Genomic DNA, 21,709 nt, shown 5'->3' with positions numbered 1-21,709 from the left:
GAATCACATATGGCCATCCAAACAGACAGAGAAAGAAAAACATATCAGGACAACAGCAGGATGGAAAAAAATGGAGAGAAATGCATGGAGAGAAATATTAGTCATTAGGTAGATAGATAGACATGCAGATAGACATAAGGATGGACTGACAGACAGACAGACAGACAGACAGACGGGAGACAGATGGACTAACCGACTGAAAGAGACAGACAGACGGATAGACAGATAGCTTGAGAGCAGAAATGTAGATACAAAAAAACAACTAATGCACAGTTTCAGAGGAACTGATCTGCTGCAAGGCGCGCACACACACACACACACACACACACACACTAGAGCAGTGAACACACATACACACACTATGAGCGAGGAGCAGTGGGCAGCCGCTGCCACCGACACCCAACTCTAGGTCTTTTTGCCAGTGCCTTGGTCAAGTACTAATCCTAGCATACGTGTCTTTGTGGTGGAAGGAGACTGGAGCACCCAGAGGAAACCCACACAAGGAGAACATGCAAACTCCAGAGCACCCTGAGGGTACCCACACAGGGAAATCATGCAAACTCCACACAGAAAGGTCGGCTGGGATTCGAACCTAGGGAACAGTGCTAACCCTCACCGCCACCGTGAACCTGCAGCACCTGCGAGTGGAACTTTTATCCTTCAGACGACAAAGGCCAATCCATTACATTCAGGCTGAGGAAACCTTGAATGGTCTTTAATTAGGACCAGAATCACCTCATATGGAAGAATTCACAATTTCCATGCTGTCTGAGGGAAGACTCCAAGCATGGACTTTTATGGACAAATTCTTTTAAAATCTTTAAATGGGTCAAAAAAAATATTGTGTGGATTGTTAAAGTCTGAGTTTAGAAACTTGGAGAGCTTTGCATTAAATACGTAATTGAATTTTCAAGGACAATGCCTTAGATTAAACACCTCAGATTAAAAAGGAGTCTGGCCAATCTCTCTCAAAATGCCAACATCTACATTTTGCAAGCAGTCCGCCGAGAGTTGAAAGTTTACTTAGGCATACTCTGATTATATAAAAAAAAACGGCTAGTGCATTGTGTCATTGAAACTAGAACACTTGAAGTAATCCTTGATTACGGAAAACGGACAAGATGCATCACAAAAAAAAGGTATACTATTTCAAGTCTGTCAGGAAGGGGGAGGGGGAGCCACGTTGCAATTGTGCAAAAAAAAAAAAAGAAAAAAAAATCAGTTTTTCATTCAGATGCTAGTGAGAAATGGTAGAGAGCAAGAAAAGCCTGACCCAGTTTTATGCTAGTTCAACTAATATTACAAATGAATCTTTGGGAAAGTTTTCATACAGGTAGAATCTCTTTAATTATTTTCACAAAAAGATGAATTATTTTTTTTTCTACAATTTAAATATATCACTATGATGTACAAAATTAACAACACTCATGCACAGATCTGACTACGGTTATGAGCACCATTACAAAAATATTTCATCTGTTCTCTTCTTTTAAAGTGGGCATTTTCCCACATTGACTTAGTTTAAGGACAGAAGACACATAACACATTTTTTTAGTGTTTGTTAAAACAGTACGGCGAGGCAGAGAAGCAAACTGCTGTGTGAAATGTTTGAAGTGTTTCTGGTGCGGTGATTCTGTGAGAATCAGTTGCTCTTTGGTGGCCAGTGCATAATCACCCTGCATCTAACGGAATTCCAATGCTGTTCCTATGCTGTTCCCGCTGTGTGAAGTTATTTCAGAAAATAACTGATTATTTATTTCCATTTAGCAATGATATTTTCCCTCAGTTAAGGCAGGCATTCATATACTTAGCATATGATTGTACAATTACAGTATGAGAGGCTCTGTAGCATGTGTGTTTTCTCCTCATTACACCCAACACCGATGAGCGTGGAGTCAATGAGTGATCACTCTGAGCACAAAGCAGAATTAATGGGTCACAGATGTCCCGCCCACACTCGTGATTATCTCCCAATCAAAACTCAATCAAGAGCACCACATGAATACAATGGCAGAAACTTAAGAATGCAGGCTAGAGCATCAAAAAAAGTGTAGGGTGGCTTGGGTCAAAGTTTTGTGTTGTCATGGAAACTCGGCCCCGTCACCCGGGACACGCTACAGCTTGGCTCGGAGACACCCAACGTCCGGCTTGTCGAAGCAGAACTCTGCCCACCAGGACGGACGATCCAGAACATCCTTTCCCTGAGTAACTGTGGCCCACAAGTTCTTATAGAGCTAAAACAGGGAGAAGAAAGGACAAAAAAAAGCAGCTGTAGTGTAAAGGTCACATTCTTGTAAGTGTGTACGTTTTCTCTGTAAGGCGTAAAAAATAAACAAATCACAAAGTCAAACTGTCAAACAGTTTAGTTAGTTTGCTAAGCATGAAACACAAACTAAAAATCAAACTCCACATTACACCACAAGACGTTGTGCCATGACTTTTTTTCGCTCAGAGAATGTCTCTAATCGACTTTTGTCACAGAGCGGTTCAGACTGGTTCCAACCACAAAGACAAGGGATGTATGTACGTAACTCAATGCCACAAAATTTTGCCTTAGGTCTGTATCTGAGAGCAATTCCAGTCGTCCTCATTTGACCTAATTAACCATCATTTTCTGCATTCTTTTTCGCTCATTTGGCAAATCTAGCTAAACTCCCCTGAACCCAAAGCCAGAAGGCTCTTCCATGTTTATGAAAATGGCATTTAAAGGAACTGTGTGGGAACGGGGATTGCTCCAAGTCCCATCGACGAGGTCGACACGGCAGGAGGACGCACTCAAACTGAACGTGTGTGAGCTTTCAGAAGTGAGACATTGCTTTTTTTTTACAGGAACAGAACAGAGAAGAGCCAAGGAAAGGAGGGCCCTTTTCCAGTAAATTCCGTCCGAGTCATAAATAAGGCCAAGGGGAGAGTCTGCCCTGTCAGAGGATTGAGTTTAGGTGAAAATGTCTGTGCATGTGTGTGTGTGTGTGTGTCGCTGTTTTGTCATAGGTCTCGTAACAAACGCCTTCTGTTCTCAGCGGAGAGTTTTCTTTAAAGACCTCCCGTATCCTTTAACCACGGTTTCACGCCTCAGCAGGCAACAACTCTAAAGTGTCAAAAAACCCAACTCTCTGAGTCTGAATCATTGTGACTGATGTGTCTAGTCTCCATCAGGCAGAATCATCCCTCCAACATTTCAGAAATATTTATAATCCCTCTGGGGTACTGACAACTCATCTGTGACTGAATGTCCAACTAAAACTAAACAACGACATTTTACTTCTGCTTCAGGACTGGGGTTTTGCGCTTGGTGACAATGTTGGTCACAGCAAAAAAAAAAAAAAAATCTATTTAATGACGGTTGATTTAATTACGTGATGTCTGTTTTGTTTCCTTGCAAAACTAAATGGTGTCTCGGTTCCGAGTTGATTCAATAATATTTTCCATCAACGCTGTGTCTTCGTGGGCAGACGGTAATTTGTTGAGACACTCTAAGTAAACTCAAAACGAACAGAAAACATCTGTTATTACAAAGTGTTACACTAACAATTATTTTTATACTATGCACCTGCGTCAGTATTTCCTAATCCTCTCTCTTTGGGCTTTTCTGCCAAAATGAGCACTTATGATTTTTCTAATGAAATGTTTGGCGATTAGCTGATGTACACAGGAAGAAGGCAGACTCATGGCAGATTAATGCTGTATAAATTTCAGTTCAATCGCTCTGTTATTTCTATTGAGTAATCCCTCTGAACCTGAAGCAGTTGCCAGCTCTTTAAACTTTAAGCAGGAATTTTATCATTTCTCTGCTTCCTAAGTGAGACCATACCAAAAAGCCAGTGAAATCACGTCTGAGTCACGCTTCTGTGACTGTGACTGTGTGTGTGTGTGTGTGTTTTCTCAGCTGAGCGTTGAGCAATAGCAGTGCTGTCTTACCTCACCGTCTGCTTTGCCAATGGGTGAATTGAGGATGAAGTCAGGAGGAGCCATTACATCCACCAGGGCCACAGCTTCATCTTTCAACTACACACACAGACACAGTCAGACAGAGAGTGAGAGAGAGACAGAGACAGACAGACAGAGACAGAGAAAGAAAGAGGGGTAGGGATAGAGAGAGAGCGAGAGAGACAGTGTGTTTATGTATTAATAGAGGAAGTTCTCACCTGCCCACAGAGTGTGAGAATGGCCGTCTGGACAAAGTCAACTGGCTCTTTACCAGAGAAATAGCCACCTGTACAGACACACAGACACAGTGAAAACAGAGACATTAAAAATACAGACTTTTTAAAACAGTCTCAGAGACAGTGTCATGGAACCACAGAGAAGTGTATCTCTGTGTAATCTCTGACAGAGAGCTGGTAAAACTGTGATGCTCTCCTCCTGAGAGCAGTAGTGCTGTATCAGTAGTAGTTTTTTTATGACGGTTAGTTATGCCCTGGTAGAGGACGGTCATGTGGTTTTCTAATGATGGTTAGTTGTACCCTGGTAGAGGACGGTCATGTGTTTTTTTATGATGGTTAATTGTACCCTGGTACAGGACTGTTATGAGTTTTTAATGATGGTTAGTTGTACCCTGGTAGAGGATGGTCATGTGGTTAGTGAGGGTCCAGAGGCCATAGAGGGCACAGAGTCTCTGTAACACTGGTCTGAGATCAGCAGGAGTATCCAAATCGCGCGTCAAATCATGGAAACGCTGCAGGACCATGTGCTCAATGAAGACAATCGCCAACGAACGACAGTAATACACCTTCAGAAGGAGAGAGAGAGAGAAAGAAAGAGTTAGTAGGACCTTATCCAGACAGATCAAAATTCCAAAATAACAAGACAGAAGACAAAAAGTACTTATACGTCAGTCAACACTAATTAAGTACAGTAATCTGAATGATGATGTGGAGGGACAGAACATCAGTTTATTAGCCTGCTCAGGGCTCAGGTCAGTGACACTGTAACACCGTCCGACACAGATTATACACACACACACACACACACACACACAAACAGAAAGAGAGAGAGAGAGAGAAAGAGAGGGAGAGACCTCGCTGCTACCTGCTGTGTAATCTCTGGTCAACCACAAAGGGCAGTTTGAGAGTGTACACGACTGGAGGCCTTAACCATGCTAATTCTTTAGCCAAGTCTTTAACCATGCTAATTACATGCTGCTGGATGTATATATCTCTGTCACTGAAAACACCAAAGATGACATGTAGTGTCGATACTCCACACCGCACTGACAGGTTCATGGTCTTATGGTGTTCACAGTCATTAGAGATGACTGATATATCACCAATCACGTACCTCACACCCACACAGTGTTCCTCATCTGGACCCTCTCAGAAATTGTCATGTGGTGTAACTTCACAAAACTACACATTTTGATCTTGAGGAACCCCTTGGTTTTGATCTCTTTTCTATTTTTTTTTTTTATTATTTCTCTCTGATGTAGCAAATAGTACAACTTTTCACTCCAAGTTACCATTTATCCACCTCATTTAAAAGTGAAACCACTGTGGCCAATCACAGCTCTGCCCCACATGCATTTGTACCTGTTTGGAATTCAAAGTGATCCCGTATTTCAATTCATAAAGAACTTTTCTTGTGATGTTTTTCATAGCTGGGGATTTCAATAATTACGCTCATTGAGGACATTTATCACTTACAAGTAATGGAGATGACCATATCTAACACACCACATTAAAGAGGAAAACTGGTGTTTTCATTGTTGCACTCACTGTTATTAGGGTAAATGGAGGTTAAAATCAACTTATCATGTGAAGTATATGTAATGTAATAGTGTGTGTAATCCTTGACTGTGTGTGTGTGTGTGTGTGTGTGTGTAATCGTTGGGTGCTGGGATGTTGTAATGCATGTGAATCATTCGCTAGCTATCATAGACCAATGAAAACATGAGACAGATATCTCCGTTTGTTTAGTTCATCTATCGTTCTGTGTTTGCACACCAAAAAGGGGCGTCTAAGGCGGCCACACGCTGCTCAGCTCTCTTGGCAGGACTGGGGCTTTTTTTCCCTTTCTTCCTCTACATAGTTTTGGGGCTGGGGTACTGACACATGAATAACAAAGTTCAGAAGGGGGAGCAGGGTAGGGAGGTGGGGAGCTGAAGAATAACAAGTGAAGTCAGTGTTTTTGGGTGGAGTTGGTTCTGGAGAGTCTCCAGGTTCTCTCCGGTTCTAGGCATTATGTCATGTGTGTTCTCCTCTCGACCCCTCACATGTCTCTGTACCATAATAAAACCCACGTGTACACGCACATACACACACACACACACACACACACACACACACACACACACACACACACACAAAAATGTTGAAACACGATCCACATTCCGGAAGATTCTATTACAGACTGTTTGGGTCCAGCTATAGTACACTGACGTCATCAAAAACCTGCAAAGCTTTCACACGCACTCCATGTGCTACCAAAACATGCGAACGTCCTGCCTGCATTTCAGAAAAAAAAACCAAGGGCCTTTTTTTGGTGGGGTACACACACATAACAGCCAAGACTGAGATAATTCACAGAAAATCCTCCACCAGCAGGTGTTTAGGACATGTCCGATGGTAGGACAAAATGTCAAAGCACTGATCTCAGTAATCACATTGCAAAACTGCTGATAATGTTCTCTAAACTAAAATCCCTGCACACCAGTTTAAAGACAGAATAACCAACATGTATTAACCTATGTAAATCCAGTTTTTCATTTTGTGGAAGCAGGGAATGAGGGAGGGAGAAAGAGAGAGAGAGACAGAGAGTAGTGAGAGAGAGAGAGAGAGAGAGAGAGAGCATGTGTCTGTGTGTGTGTGTCTGTGTGTGTGTGTCTCCGTGTGTGTGTGTGTGTCTCTGTGTGTGTGTGTGTGTGTGTGTGTCTGTGTGTGTGTGTGTCTGTGTGTGTGTGTGTATTTCAGAGTGAGGTTGTACCTGGCTGTTGTTGCGGGCATCAAAGTCTCCCAGACCTGCTGCCTTCTCCAGGGCCAGCTTCTTCTGACTCTCCCCCAACAAAAAACTCACCAACCACTTATACGCCGCCAAAGGCACTGCGGACAGTAAAACCACAGCACACACACACACACAAACACACACACGCACACACACAAACACAAACACACACACCCACACTGTTACAGTGCAGTCATGTCAGACAGGAGGCCTCTGTTTGTCTATGTCATTTCACTGCTGCTCTTCTAAAATGACCTGTGAAAAAATTTGGACACAAAAGGCGCGGGAAGTTTTTTTTTTTTTTTGGAATAAAAAACTTTATCTTATGAAAATCTCTCCCTGAGTCCTGGGCTGGGCTTCCTGTGATAACATCTCTTTAATTGCTAATGCACACGGGGGAACATGGGCTTTGGTTTCACCAAAAATGTGTCGGAGAACAAATGTAAAGTCTTGAGATAAGTATTGATGGGGTTTGAGTCAGGGCGCAGGATGCTCCAATCTTACACATGTAGCGTCTGTCTGAAGATATTACCATATGTGATTACAACTCCATATGTGACCGATCAGAGCAACTGGTGAGAAAACGTTTAGTTTTTACACCTGGAACCTAACTGGTGTCCTGGCCTTTCAATTACGTCAGAAAATAGCCACTGGTCACACACTGATTTCTTATACTTTCTTACTCTAATGATCCGGTCTGTAGCGTTACGGCATCACTCATATACAGCGAGAGTGTGAGGTCATGTGGAAACGTCAAAATATTTTGAAGCTAACGCGTGATTGGTGGTGAGACATGGCGGAATTTTCAGGATCCTGGCACTTCTGAATCCCCGGAGTGTCGTAGAGTAACCTGCATATGGTCAGTAACATCTAATGTTGTTTTTTTTTTTTTCTCCGCGCATCGTAATTTCACCGACATGTTTATGGAGTCGTTGGTCCAGTCTTGCTCAGTATGCCGCGAACACGACCTGCTGTCGCCAGATCACTACGGCTACAATGTTTCGATAGATTTCTCTGTCTGTTTAACGCACTCGTAACGTTGTTAAACTCACTCGCGCTTTTAAACATTCTTTTGACCTACCGGACACGTGGCGTGTCGCGAAGCAAAGCGTGACGCAGGCCAAATATTCCCGCTAACTGTTTCCCACCAATAAAAAAAGCAGTGCCTGCTGACCCCCTGTTGCTAAGCAACTTGAATCACCAGCTGCGGAATGAGGTCTCCAGATGTTTGGCAGATGTGCAAGGGCTCTGTTCAGCCTGTGAATCTCACTGTGGAACCTCCTCAGAGAGATAAAACTTCACCATCAAACAAAAAGAAATACAGCTGTTGTATTTTGTTGTGTGGAGTTTTTTTTTTTGTATTACTTCTGTGGGGTTTGCTTTGCTGAGGTCATATTAAGACATTTTCAGGTTTTTAGTCAATTAGCTGAGATAATTTTTCTACCTCCACCCTTTGAAACAAGTTGAAGGAGGTGGGTGTGTGTGAGTCTAGTCCAGTCCACAGTGATGAAATCAGTAAAAAAAATAAAGAGATTAGTGACTAACTGCTAGGCTGTTATTTCTCCAGATGATTTCTATTGTAGAACTGATACAGACAAAGCGCGATTATGACTGTATTATAACAACGGCTGTATGCTCACATGTTAAAATTTAAGATGTTTGTGCAGGTGCACACTCATATTTAACTATTTCTTTAAACAGAAAACAGAAAAATACTGTGCGTCTGAATTTCCCTTGGTAAGTACTGAAATGTCAGGACTATAGCAAGATGCCCTCTGCTAACTACACTCAACATGGCCAGATAACATAAAACAACAACAAGAAAGCATAAAGAGAGCGAGCCACATGAAAACAGAGACAAGCCTTAAGAATGATTTTCCCTCTACACTAAAATAAATGTGCTGCCTAAAGCAACAGGTCCCACTCATCAAACAAAATCACATATTTATCGTACTATGACAAAATATAATCGACATACAAGCAGTAGTGATGATAATATCAGAGGTTTCCGACGGTCGGTGTGGTGGTATGTGTTTTTAAAAGGCGAACCGCGGGCCGTACCTGCCGAGTCCATGCACTCCTCTGCTGACTGAGCCGTGAACCTGCTCTTCAGTATGGAGCCCATGTCCTCCAGGAAGTCCACTGACCCCAGAGGAGACTCAATCTTCCCTTTCCCTACACACACAGGACAAGGAAGCACGTTATCGACTTTCTTGACCCTCATCAGAAGTCATGAGCTATTTACGCAGAACCATTAAAAAAAAAAAAAGAAGACAGTTCTAGATTGTATGGTATGTATAATGTATAAAAGTGCTTGAGCAGGATTTGACAAATTCTGTTAGATGGGCAAATAAACCACACCAAAAACACGTTAAACTGGGCAGCATGCACTGACAGAAGGAATGGGAATCTTAAGGGATTTTTTTCGTCTGGAGGATCAGTGTGGATGAGTGCGGGTAGACTGACCTTGCTGTCTGTACTGGAGCCAGCTCAGCAGGTAGTTACTGGTCTGCTGCAGCAGGACGTTGTTGTCTCCCTCGTACGTGCAGTTCGGGTCGTTGTCGTTGCGAATGTCACCCAGGCGATTCACTGCCAGAGTTACACAAAAGGGGAAACAGCTGGTAGCTCAGATATGTGAGAGAGGCCGGGAGATGGACCCTGGCCAATCAAATTGCTCAACGGTGACAGAACTGGGATTTGAACCGTGTTCAGCAGATACAAGACACAACCCTGCTCTGTGAGACTCTGCCTGAACAGGTCTACCACTCAGAGAGAAACCTGGTTTAACGTACTGTTAGTTTTAATCAAATAATCAAACTCTGGAAGAGGACATCTCAGCCTCTGAATGGTTCTTGTTTGCTGCTCTGTGAGAATCTCTGGAGAGTTACCCAAGCTACCCAAACACTACAAAACCTACGAGGGATCTGACTGATACTAAAGCGACCAATGATGTGCTCACACAAATCATCTTGTTATTAGCTGAGTGGGTGTGGCTAAGGTGGGAACTTGGATCTTACTGGCCAGGTAACCGTGTCCTCCGCATGCCTCGCGACATTCCTGGATCCCCCGCTGAGCTGTCCATGAGCCCAGGGGTTTACTGCTGCATGAGATAGCATGGATCTCTCTTCCCAACTCAGCCTACAGAACACAAACACACACATATTAACAGGCACAGAGACACACACACACAGACACACACATATCCATGCATACATACACACACACAGGCAAACACATATACACGCACATATACAGCCACACATACACAGACAAACACATACACATAAATACACACACACACATACAAACACAAACACAGAATCCACTTAAGTCAAGGATCATCCTTATCCTACATCTGCTCTAAGTCAGAACCATCACAAAGTCAAGGATTTCAGGATGGACTAAAATAATCCAGTCCAATTTAAATAATCCAATGTAACATCATCTAAACAAAGTGACAAACTTTAGATCTCTAATGGTCACGCCCGGGTTTTGCTCTTACCTGCCTGTCACTGCTGTCTTTCATGAGGAGGCCAATCTGAAACTCCACAAAGTTCATGAAGAACGTTTTAGAGAAGTGATCCAAGGCATATGCTGCTGCTAGATATGGAATCAGACGCCATTGCTAAGAAAGAGAGAAGATGGAATGAGTAACAATCACTGCGTGAAAAGTGGTGTATTCGGAAATATCCTGACAAAGTAAACTTCCGCTAAACCTGCTGTTTTCCGGAGGTATTCGGATGCCCGCAGAACTTTGTCATGCGGACCTGAAAACTCCCGCAAATGTCCGAATACAGCTGTTAGACGGCAGTTTTCAGGCATCCGCGTGACCACAGTCGTTAGCTGATGGCTTGGCCTTTCAAATGCTAATAACAGTCAGTGGTCTAGGTGGGACTGGGTATAGAAGCCTGCCCCCCTTCCTCACTGTAACTTTCTATCAGTTAGCCTATATGTAATATTTAGCCGATATTTTGATAACCACACAAACTTCTTAGGTGTTGCATGGTGTATAATATAGCAGTGGTAGGCCCATGTAGCCTTTAATGTCATTGCTCTGTCGTGCAGCTAAATTACAATGGACACCTCAAATGGAGCATACAAAAACACACTGAAAACATAATTTAAAAAAGTCTAAATGAGAGGTTCATTAATTACATATTTGATGGTTATGCAACTGTCCTTTACTTGGGGTCAAAGGTACAGGGTGACCAGATGCAAACAGACCAAATGGGGGACAAGTAGTAAGTTTGTGTGGGACAATATGGGACATGTTACTAATGCTGAGAGATGATGTAAAACTTAGATATAATGTCAGTCTAACTGTATAAGAAACACTTGTATACACTTGCATTGATAGACATCCAACATGCATTGGCCATTACAGGCTCATCAAAGGCAACTGTACTTAAGCAAAGCAGCAGGCATCATACAGCTCAAGTCTTTCAAGTTGAACCCCTGACCAAATCCAACTATAAGAATAAATAAGGCTCAAAATAAAATATTACATAAAATAAAACAATTTCAACGCAAATCTTTATATCAAGCCAAAATCTCTATTGGATGAGAAGCATGGTCAGAAGGGATAAAAGAACTTTTTCCTTTCTTTTTGACCATGACGTCGGCTGACAGCGTTTATCTTCATATCTGTAAAGTTTTACTAAGTTTGGTTTTTGTGTCGTAGCAAAGAAATTCGTCGGCCCCACAGCTGCACAGTTTGATTGACGGCCGCCACAGACTCTTGATGACCGCCCTCAACGCTCTCCTCTCAGCCATTTGGTGAAAGCAAGGCTTTTAAAAAAACTCGCCTATGTTGCATTCTTACTGCTTTTGGCACAGCGCTATTAAAATAGATTAGAAACTATGCTCATGTGCGGGCGGGTAAAATAATGGATCCATATATTTTTTATTTCTGACAGTTAAAAATCAAACGACCAGCGAAAATGCGGGACATTATCTCAGTATGAGGGATGCGGGACAAAGGATACAGGACTTTAAAAAAAAAAAAGTTTGCAGGGCATAGGAGTTTTTGTTGTTGATTCTCGCTTGTTTGTTCGGAATGTTTCTCCTCAGTACGAGGACGCGCCCTGTTTTCAAACCACCCACTTAGAATCTAAGGTTGAGTCCTGTCCAATCAGTTTTCTGTGCGTGCATGGCGTAGAGTGACAGTAACCAATAGCATTGTGTGCAACTGCAGCGCGAAATTTGCTTTGGGGAAGGGGTTACCTGTAGTAAGGTAAGGAGAGGCGAGTCACTGAAGGATTACAGAAGTTGTACTCCGTATTATGTCGATAGTGTGCATTTTGAAGATGGCTTGCAAAAGAACACTTAAGTTTTCGAACGGACAGCGGAGTGGAGAGGCTACTCGTGCGCCGGGAATATCCAATTTTTCCAACGCCGAGTCCGAACGAAAACAAACAACTGGTGTCCCCGTTAAATGCATTTTTAAGAAGATGTCTGAACAGCAGTAAACGTTCATGGAGAATGTTATTCGGCGGTTGGACAGGATGGAGTCCCATCAAAGAGGCGCAAGAGGAGTCTGCCCGAGAAAAGAAGACGAGCGGGGAATAACTCTGTTTCGGTAAGTTTATTTCTGTAGCCTTCTGGCTTTCGTCTTTGACTGCCGCGCATTCTGATACGTTCACATTTCTTTATCTGCTTTATCCCTTAATGTGGTTGAATTTAACTCTTGTATTAATTTTGCTTCTACAGGAAGCTGTGCGGATAATGCATAATGCTGAAAACAACACGCACAGATATGATCCACGGACAAGGTAGGACAGCGTGTTTTGTTGGTAGACTATATCGTCGCGATTGTTTCATAGCAGTGCTTGGAATTCTAAACGAACTTTTAATCAATCTTCCTTCCTTCTCCGCTTTTTTTTTCTCTCTAGCATCCTGAAAGACCGATTGAGACTATTCGAAAGAGTTACCGGGTGAATCCAGAGAACAAAGAGGGGGGCAGGATCGCCACTCGAACGAGGCAAAGGAGGAGAAGAGTAAGTCAAAACATCATTTCCCTAGTGGTTCTTAGACTTTTTCTCCATTTGCTATTTTCAGTTATCTAATTTCTGTTTTCACTGTGTTTTGCATCTGCTCAAGGCCAGAGCTAGTGTTCTTTAAACTGAGGAGGAGGCTGCCATATGGAGGACCGCATCAGTAGATATAATTTCTGAAGGGGACGCCGCCATCTTGGATGGAAGGCCAGCGTGGGTCCTCCCGCCTAGCACAGAGTTGTCTGCACTGTGTGGGGTGCTACAGAATAGAGACCGCGGAAGCTGGGTTGTTCTTGGGAATGCTCAACATTTAGAGTTTCATTTATGCTCCCAAAAGCATTTGTATTATATACTATGATATTACAGTATATTCTGTTCTAATGTATTCTATTCTGTTATATATTGTACATTGATTATATATATATATATATATATATATATATATATATATATATATATATATATATATATATATAATTGTCAATTTATATGTCTTATATTATACTGTATTTGCTTTATTTATAATAAAATTTGTGTAATTCATTTTTGTTTGCCAGACTATCTATACAATCTACCTATGAACATAAAACAACACCACCACCAATAATAATAATAATAATTATTATTATTATTATATAAACCATATGAATTCATTTCTGGGGACCCACAATGGACCAATGGGGAAGGGTTTTAGAGGAGGGGCAAGACATTGCTCCACCAATCCAAAGAAAGACTTTTGACCAATTGCAGGATACCTGGTGGCCCAAGGTGTGAAGTGCAAATGTTCCCTTCCAAGCACCCCCAAGGGATTATTCACCATGGCAACTAAGGGCTCTAGGCAGACCCCAAAACACGGTACATATTCAGGAGTATTCCATGCCGCGTAACAGAGCTGCAAACTGCCGGATACAGCCGATAAGCTGTGGAGTATCCGGGAATATACAGGAGTATTCCAGGCCGAATACACCTCTTTTCACGCAGTGAATCAATATGTATGTGCACACACAAGCACAAACACACACTTGTCACCAAACAAATCAAAACTGAAATACAAGTAAGTTAGTTTGGAAATTTCTCTGGTGTATAGAAGACATCAAAAAGGAGCAGAATAATGTGACACAAGAACTAGCAAATACTTCATGTTATAGTCCATGTGTGTGCCTGTGTGCGTGTGTTTGTGTACCTCCAGTCTGCCTGTAAACTCGAGAGCAACACTGAGACACTCTGTGCTATCAGAGGTCCGATCCTCCAGAGGATCTCAGGTATCCTGTCCTCCGAACATTCCCGGTGCGCCTTTTACACCTGAGCCAAAATTGTTCTGGAAGCAGCGTGCGGCTGCCACCCCCTTACCTGCAGCTGGTACTCCAACACGGGAATCTCCTCGTCCTCCCTGGGCCCAAACTGCCGGCGCGTGGCGGAGAAACGCACTGCCACCGTCAACGCCAGCTTCAGGTTCACCACAGCCATCCTGCTAATGGAAACCCTGCCCCCCGACAACGCCCCCAGAGACGCCCCAAATCGCTTATTGGGGTCCTGGTAAAGAGAGAGGGAGAAGGCGAGGGAGGGAGAGAGACAGAGAGAGGGGTAGAAAGATGGAGAGATGGAAGGAGGGAGGAGAGCGTGAGAGGGAGAGACGCGTTTTCAAGGGTGAAAGCGAGCAAACGGGCATTCATTCATCCATCCGTGAGTGACACTTTAAACAAACAGAGATGTTAAGGATTAGCCAGGCGTTACTAAGAACCTCTCCGCAACTCGGACTGGTTCTCAGACTCCTAGCTCTGTTTGTTTTCTCAAAAGTCTCTTCACAAGTTTGCCGACAGTTCGGAATGGCCGAAGCCTAAGGAAATCCCTGCCCTGTAAAAAAAACGATGTTTGTTTGAGGTAAAGCGGTGGAATTCTTGCGAGCAGATCTAACATGGCAGTTAGAACAACAGAGCCCGTCTACCGCTAGCTTTACCATCCATCCCCACGTCTGAACACCCAGACAAGTTTAACATGGCAGTTTTCACTGAAAGAAGCTGCAAAGCCACCACAGAGCCACTGTATAAGCACTGGGGAGAAAGAGAACATGTATTCATAGGAATACTTTTAAAGGGATTCATCCGTGGTTAGCTAGGGCTGGCCGGTTAATCGAATTTTATTTTCCGTTACGATTTGGGCTTCCGATAATTATGAAAACAAGATAATCCAGATAAAATGATTATTGTGCCGCATTATTTATTTAAATGTATATATATATTCTATATATTATTCATTATTTATCTTGTTTACTTATCTAACTTTTTTTTTCACATTTATTTTTTCATTTGTTTTTCAGATGAATCATATTTGAAGTTTAAGATAATCCACTGTTAAAAAGACATGTTTTTTTTTTTTTTTTAAGTTCAATAAATGCATGATGTTTCCAATCATGTTAAATAATCGTGATCTCAACATTGACCAAAATAACTGTGATTAAGATTTTTGCCGTAACTGAGCATCCCTATATTTAGCAGTAGCTAACACTCTTTTTAGCACTAGTCAAACTGCTAGTGTGTAGCACGTTAATAAAGGTCAGGTCAGGATCAGTTTGGGAAACATAGTAAACTACAATATAAACATACTTTAAGTCTAATATGTTTCATTTTCATGCTCCACTTCAAAAAGATTTACATTTAAAAGCCTATTCTGTGCTCTGAATGCTTGACATGGTCGTGTAGGGCACGTAACGTGAATTCGTCATTCAAGTTGAAGGTCTGTTTACTACTGGGGCTGTTAGGTCATCGTTTAGAAAAGCGAGTAAAAATGCTCCTGGCAGTCCTTTGAGAAAAAAACAGAGGACAAAGAGGGGAGGAAAAGCCATAGCAAACTCCTGTGCTTAACAATTTAGTTGAGATTTCAGAGAACTGCCCCCTTAAGTTACATTCTTAGAAGAAAGAATTTATAAAAAACAAACAAACAAACAAAAAGAGGAACCAAATACATGAATGTTGAACGACTAACTTTGAATGGTGTTACGTATCGTCCGTCTGGGGTGACGTCACCTGTTTTGTTGAGCAGGTTTTCCCGTGGTATTCTCACGTTATGAAACACCGCAAACCTGTCGAAAACATAACACAACAGCATACACTAAATAGTCTGGTACTTTTAATCTTAAGAAAAAAAAAATATATATGATTTATTTAACTTTAATACACAACAAACTGAAAATTCATGTAAAACTACTCAAGATGATTCACATGCCCGTAAAAATGAACTGAGAAACTTTAACATGTACTGCCACCTTGTGGTGACAAGGGTGTGTCTCATCCCCTACCTCTCATTTATTTGATTTACTTGAACTAACTGGTACGTTTTAGAAGATCATGACTAAGGCCGGTCAAGCTCTGTTCGGTTCAGTCCATGAAGTGTTGTGTACTCACCCATTATCGATTCCATTCAGGCCCAGTTTCTTTCCCATGTCTCCCACCATCACCCCCGGCATGGCCAGCAACGTTTTCGTATCCCTAACCTGTCAACATTTTAAAAATGATCACATATTTAATCAAATCCAGTCCAAAAAAAAAAAAAAAAGGCTGCCATTTGGAATATCTTTGACCAAGTCAATGCTCCTGCTTGAATGAGACAGTGTCATTGTGTTTCGAGAGTGTTGAAGTATAACTGTCTCTAGTGCTCTGTCTAGTCGCACATTCTACCTAACACTGACCTGCCATGAAGATTTTTTGAAGCACGGAGTGACGACATACCTGCACGACGAAGGAGTGCAGACCGTGGCAGACTCCGTCAGGCGTGTAGAGCTGAGCAAACACCACAGCATGAGTGGCATTCTTACCCAGGTTCCCCACCCAGAACTTAGCAGCCTCAAAATCCGGAGTGTTAATCACAAACTCCTGAAAGTGAAAGTCAGATGCAATTTACCTTAATTACCCTCTAATTAAACGCCCCTTTAGAACTTTACTATGAGTTTATGAACCATCACAACATGACCTAGAATGACTGCATATCTACATAAGCACACTACCACAAAGAATCCATCCATGCATTTATATACCAGCATATATAAATATATATATGTGTGTGTGTATGTGTATGTATGTATGTAGTGTGTATGTGTGTACATATACACACACACACACTTATTTATGTATATATGTGTGTGTGTATGTATATATATATGAATTTCTGTTAGCCAGTAAGTACCGGTTTTTGCCTAGTAAAATATATTTTAAAAAATGATAAACTAAAAACTTGCCAGTGAAAACGTCCCAGTAGTAATGCTCATACAAAATGTTACTATAATGAGGGCTATCCTTCAACAGGACATTTGTGTTTTGACAGCAAAACAGCCTATTAAGAGCATTGCAAGCTGCAAAGACACACTGGACACGTCTGATTTCAAGTCGGCAGCTGAGGATTTTGTTGGAATGAAAAAAAGGAGAAAATGAAATGTTACCTGGCAGCCTATAGGTTCCATACGATGCCATGTAGGCCTAGCCTTTTTTTTATTAAACAGGCTACAGATGTTACAGGTCACAAATGTTTCACAATAGCCTACGTTTTAGCAGCTAATGTTGAGGTCATTGCCATTCTTTCATCAACCTAGGTGTACGTTATATTTGCGTTTGTAATAGACTGTTATTTAAACATGACTGGTAAGTAAATAAATTCTTTCCGGACACCAGAACGGCAAAAAAAATCATAGCGGAAACCCTGATTTGTATTTATACATATATATATATGAATATATGAATATTGTGACTAGTGTAACTCAGTAGTAACATCTGAAAAGATAAAAGCAATGTGTGGTTGCACAATTTTGCAACTGCACGTTACCCATTTTAGAGAATAACTGGCTAATGAGACATGGAAGAATACAGCTGCGTCGTATTTTGGACTCGACACTGGCCTCTGCATTGTATAAGACAACTATAAATACTTACACTGATAGGTTTAATTAGCATTTAACACATGAAGTAACAAACACTGCATGCATATGTAATGAGAGTTAGGAGCGAGATTGTGCAGGCGGAATACAGGGCAAAGTTCACCGATGCTGCACTGAGACATAAAACAGACTGTTATCTGGCCCAGTTCTACAGATCAAGGTGCCTGGGACGTTGCCTCTGCCAGGAGCAGACACAGTTTGGCACAGTGGGTTGCTGGTGAATGTGGGGGCTGCTGGGGGGGCGGTGGTTTGGGGAAGAGGGAGGGTGGGGGATGGGGTGCATACCTGAGTGCTGGGGTCGTACTTGGCCGTGGTCCTCATGCCTCGCGTGTTACTGCCATGACTCAGCTCCGTCAGTGCAAAGCACCCGAACACCTGCACAGAGACAGAGGACAGGCCGAGAATCAGACAACCACCCAGTCACATCTCCACCTCTCCACTTCTCCTCCAACTGATCAGGCACGGGACTTCATGTTTGAAAAGCGTATAAAGAAATTGATTTTACTCTGCAGAAAAACAGCAGTGCACACCAACAGTCACCATCTGAGTCAGTATCTTTAAACAATCACAGGGGGTGATGTGTACAGAAACACACATTTTAAGGGAGAGATTCTGCACAAATTCATATACACACAGGCACGCGCGCACACACACTCACACACAAAGACACAGACATCTGTTGTAAGAATGCTAACCTAAAATAATGCATGTATAACACAACACTGTAAACAACCTTGGTAGTATTCTTATGAGAGAGACAAACTTGTGGCCGTTTTTCTTACTAAAAAGCTCTCATGTGTCGGAAAAAGGCTGATTCTCACTTCTATTCATATGAGTGAAATTCAGAAGCTTCTATCTTATCTGTGAAAGCTGTTAAGTCCACTGGATCAAAGGTGATCAAGTTACGTAATTATACAAAGATGACTCTGCGTTCTGTTTGGCACTTATATCTGTATCAGTTCAAGGTCATAAGGCCAAAGTATTCCTTCAGCCCTCCACAAGAACAGCACCATGAGTAACTCTCTTCTCCTCACTGCATAAAAACATTTTAGTTATTAACTCATATGCACCCAGGGTTAATTTTTAGCTCTCCCATTTACAAAGGGACTGTACTGTGGTCTTTGGGTTTTCAGCCATTTAAACACCAACATAATAACTCAAGAGGAATTGGCACCAATAACAGACTACTATTAGGAATTAGTATTTTCTAACAGCTAGTGTAAACTAGACCCTAAAACAAACTATGGGCTAACGAGGAAACTGACAGGTCCCGCCCCCTTAACTGAACTTCTTGCTTTGAAAACAGTAACATTTTATTCAAGATTCTAGAATGTTAAGCGTTCCCACCTGCAAGAACTTGCTTAACTCTCCAGAATGTTACTGTTTTCACCTGGTGAGTGACAGAAGCACCGAACATAATTTGACCGGCACAGCAGCAGGACTCTGTGGACTGGCACTTTGCTTCCGCCAGTCCGCGGCCCCTAGTCTGAGAAACATTGCCCTAAAACGAGCTGTGTGCTGGCTTTGTGTTTCCATGGCAACACTGAGAGACAGAAAGACAGTTCGCTTAGGACACTGACCTTCAGGGACTTTTAACCCAGAAAGTGTTCACGTAATACACGTTTGACAGGAGATGACACTGCAGTTGCTGCGAGACATAACATATAAACTATCAAAAAAGAAACCCAAGCTGCAGAAACGACTTACCATCATGTGTTCAGTGTCTTGTACAAATTTATTGTGCCTCTGAGATCCAGAATTGGCCACTGTGCCCCCAAACATCTGAGAAAAACAAACAAACAAACATGATAAAGTCATTGAGGTAAGCCATGTCAAATAAGAGTTTTATGACCTAATTTTGAATGCTAGACTGCTCACTTTGAAATGAATAGTTGAGAGCTGACATAAAACAAACAAGTTATTGTTCAAATACCACACACGTAAATGTAATACATGACAACAACACACACACACGCCATTTCCAGGTAAAAGTAAAGTTACTATTAATGTTTGGTGAGTGCAAAATGGTAATGACACCAAAAGAACACAAACAGCAGAAGATAACATAGAACGCAGTATTATATATGTGAATAAAAACCTTTTCATGAAATGCAAAAGAACATCTCCAAATTTACTAAAAAGAAACTGGGAAACTAGAAACAAGAAAGGGAAGGTGAGGGTCATGGGAAATGTCCAAAATTCCCAAAATATAGACTCTACTGCTTATTACACTCCTACTCCTTATTACGCCCCTTATTACATCTGAACTGATTTCCAGTGCCACTACATTAGTTTGACAGAGTTGACTGCACCCTGTCTTTTGAAAGCTGCTGGGAGTTGTGGAGAGAAGAGATCCCCTCGGCTGACTCACCCCTTTGTTAAGGAAATATTTGGATCCCATGCTCCAGTCGTACATGCCCAGGCAGTCGTTTAACACTATGGTCTTCCACGGGTTTGCCATCACATCCTCCTGGGTCAGGAAGTTGTACTTGAACAGCTGCTTGCAGCGACGGAACGCGAGTTCCCGCACCTTCTCGATCGGGACATCCTCGCCTGGCTGCCGCGCAAAGATCGGATCATTCTCCAATGTCCGGAACACATAGTTCTGCTCATTGGGAAGGCAGGGGGAGCGAGAGAGAGAGAGAGAGAGAGAGAGAGAGAGAGAGAGAGAGGGATGGAGGAGGAGGGTGAGAGAGAGTTAGAGAGAGAAAGAGAGGGAGAGAACAGAGCATATAAAGGATGAATTTTTACTGTTATTCAAGAGTGGTACATTTTAAGACACTGGCAAATTAAGGAAACATCCTGTCCTATAACTAGCATGTTGATCAAGAAAAAGTTAACACTGAAAATGACAAAATACACCATGACACGCTGCTGAAACCTGAAATGAGTTTGACTCTATAACGTCTAGCCTATAACAGCTAATAAATGAGTACTGACGTCACGTTCTGAACTTACAAACAACCACAGTCTTACCTTGAAAGCAGTGATTTCTTCACCATCCAGAAATCTCACCATGTCCTTCCAGCTGAAAGATGCTTTTTTTCGATAAATGTCTAAAGGTCCGCTGGGTAGGTCCGGAATGTCTACGTCCATTTTGTGGTTCAGGACAGTGCTGACCTCTGTGAAGCTGCTTGCACTCATTTCCAGAAAGGCACTTTTTTAATTCCTTGAAGAAGAAAAACGCCAACCTTATTAGAGAACTAGCTAGCGGGTTAGGCACATTTAACGTCACGGCATATGGGCTGTTTACAAATAGGTCTTGACAAAAAAATTCTGCCGACGCTAGCCCACGGGTATTGAAAATAGCGAATCACCAAACAGCTCCACATGAAAACTTCAACTTTGCTATGTGTACTAACACATTTGATTTTTATGTCTACAAACGCTGATGGTATTAAAAACAAGTCCAATGTCGGCACGATCAAATACGTATATCAAGTGTCTTCAAATTCCTGTTTGACAGAGCTGCGCTTGTATTAATTGCTGCACTTAATTGCATCACAGACACTGGCTGTTTCGTGCAGTGGAAACAAGTGTTACAGACCATTTTTGCGTAGTTCTTCTTACACAAAAGGAAACTGTCAATATGAAAATAACATGGGTGTTGCAGTTTGTGAGATAAACACAACAGGGTCAGCAAACCACAGCTAATAACTGAACTACAACAAACAAAACAGTGTAATCTGACGGTCTGCGTTTGCAAACTACGCAATTTTCCGAATATGATGTCCTTTTCAAATTTCTGTATAACCCATGAATATCTGTACGAAGAGACGAAGCAAGCAATACGTACCTAAATGTCTTCAAAAAGCTACCACTAAACTTTACCCTTGTTACATTACCGCACTTCCCA

The 21,709-nt window shown here is 42.0% G+C and overlaps 1 protein-coding gene across 1 annotated transcript; it reads right to left on the bottom strand.

Annotated features, from left to right (window-relative positions):
- Positions 1 to 1,328: 1,328 nt before the first annotated feature.
- acox3 (acyl-CoA oxidase 3, pristanoyl) lies at positions 1,329 to 21,709 on the bottom strand. The gene is made up of 18 exons (XM_030780182.1): positions 21,650 to 21,709; positions 20,830 to 21,022; positions 20,225 to 20,458; positions 19,561 to 19,635; positions 18,139 to 18,228; positions 16,655 to 16,798; positions 16,331 to 16,419; positions 15,912 to 16,008; positions 14,280 to 14,462; positions 10,439 to 10,561; positions 9,954 to 10,074; positions 9,403 to 9,525; positions 8,998 to 9,111; positions 6,919 to 7,034; positions 4,555 to 4,729; positions 4,146 to 4,213; positions 3,919 to 4,005; positions 1,329 to 2,234 (listed from the first exon to the last, which is right to left on the bottom strand). The coding sequence occupies exons 2-18, from the start codon at positions 20,995 to 20,997 to the stop codon at positions 2,115 to 2,117; spliced, it is 2,127 nt and encodes a 708-aa protein (XP_030636042.1). The 5' UTR covers positions 20,998 to 21,022; positions 21,650 to 21,709; the 3' UTR covers positions 1,329 to 2,114.

Source organism: Chanos chanos, chromosome 7, assembly GCF_902362185.1.
Source record: "Chanos chanos chromosome 7, fChaCha1.1, whole genome shotgun sequence".
Taxonomy (NCBI): Eukaryota; Metazoa; Chordata; class Actinopteri; order Gonorynchiformes; family Chanidae; genus Chanos; species Chanos chanos.
The sequence above is the reverse complement of the archived record's forward strand: the minus strand, read 5'-3'. Positions and strand labels throughout refer to the sequence as shown.

Excerpts from the sequence above, each read along its gene's own strand:
- acox3 (XM_030780182.1), bottom strand. The coding sequence starts at position 20,997 with ATGAGTGCAAGCAGCTTCACAGAGGTCAGCACTGTCCTGAACCACAAA. Across the intron at positions 9,526-9,953 it reads AGGACACGGTTACCTGGCCA|TGAATCGCCTGGGTGACATT; the intron begins GTAAGATCCAAG and ends TAACTCTGGCAG. Across the intron at positions 7,035-8,997 it reads GGAGTGCATGGACTCGGCAG|TGCCTTTGGCGGCGTATAAG; the intron begins GTACGGCCCGCG and ends TACTGTCCGCAG.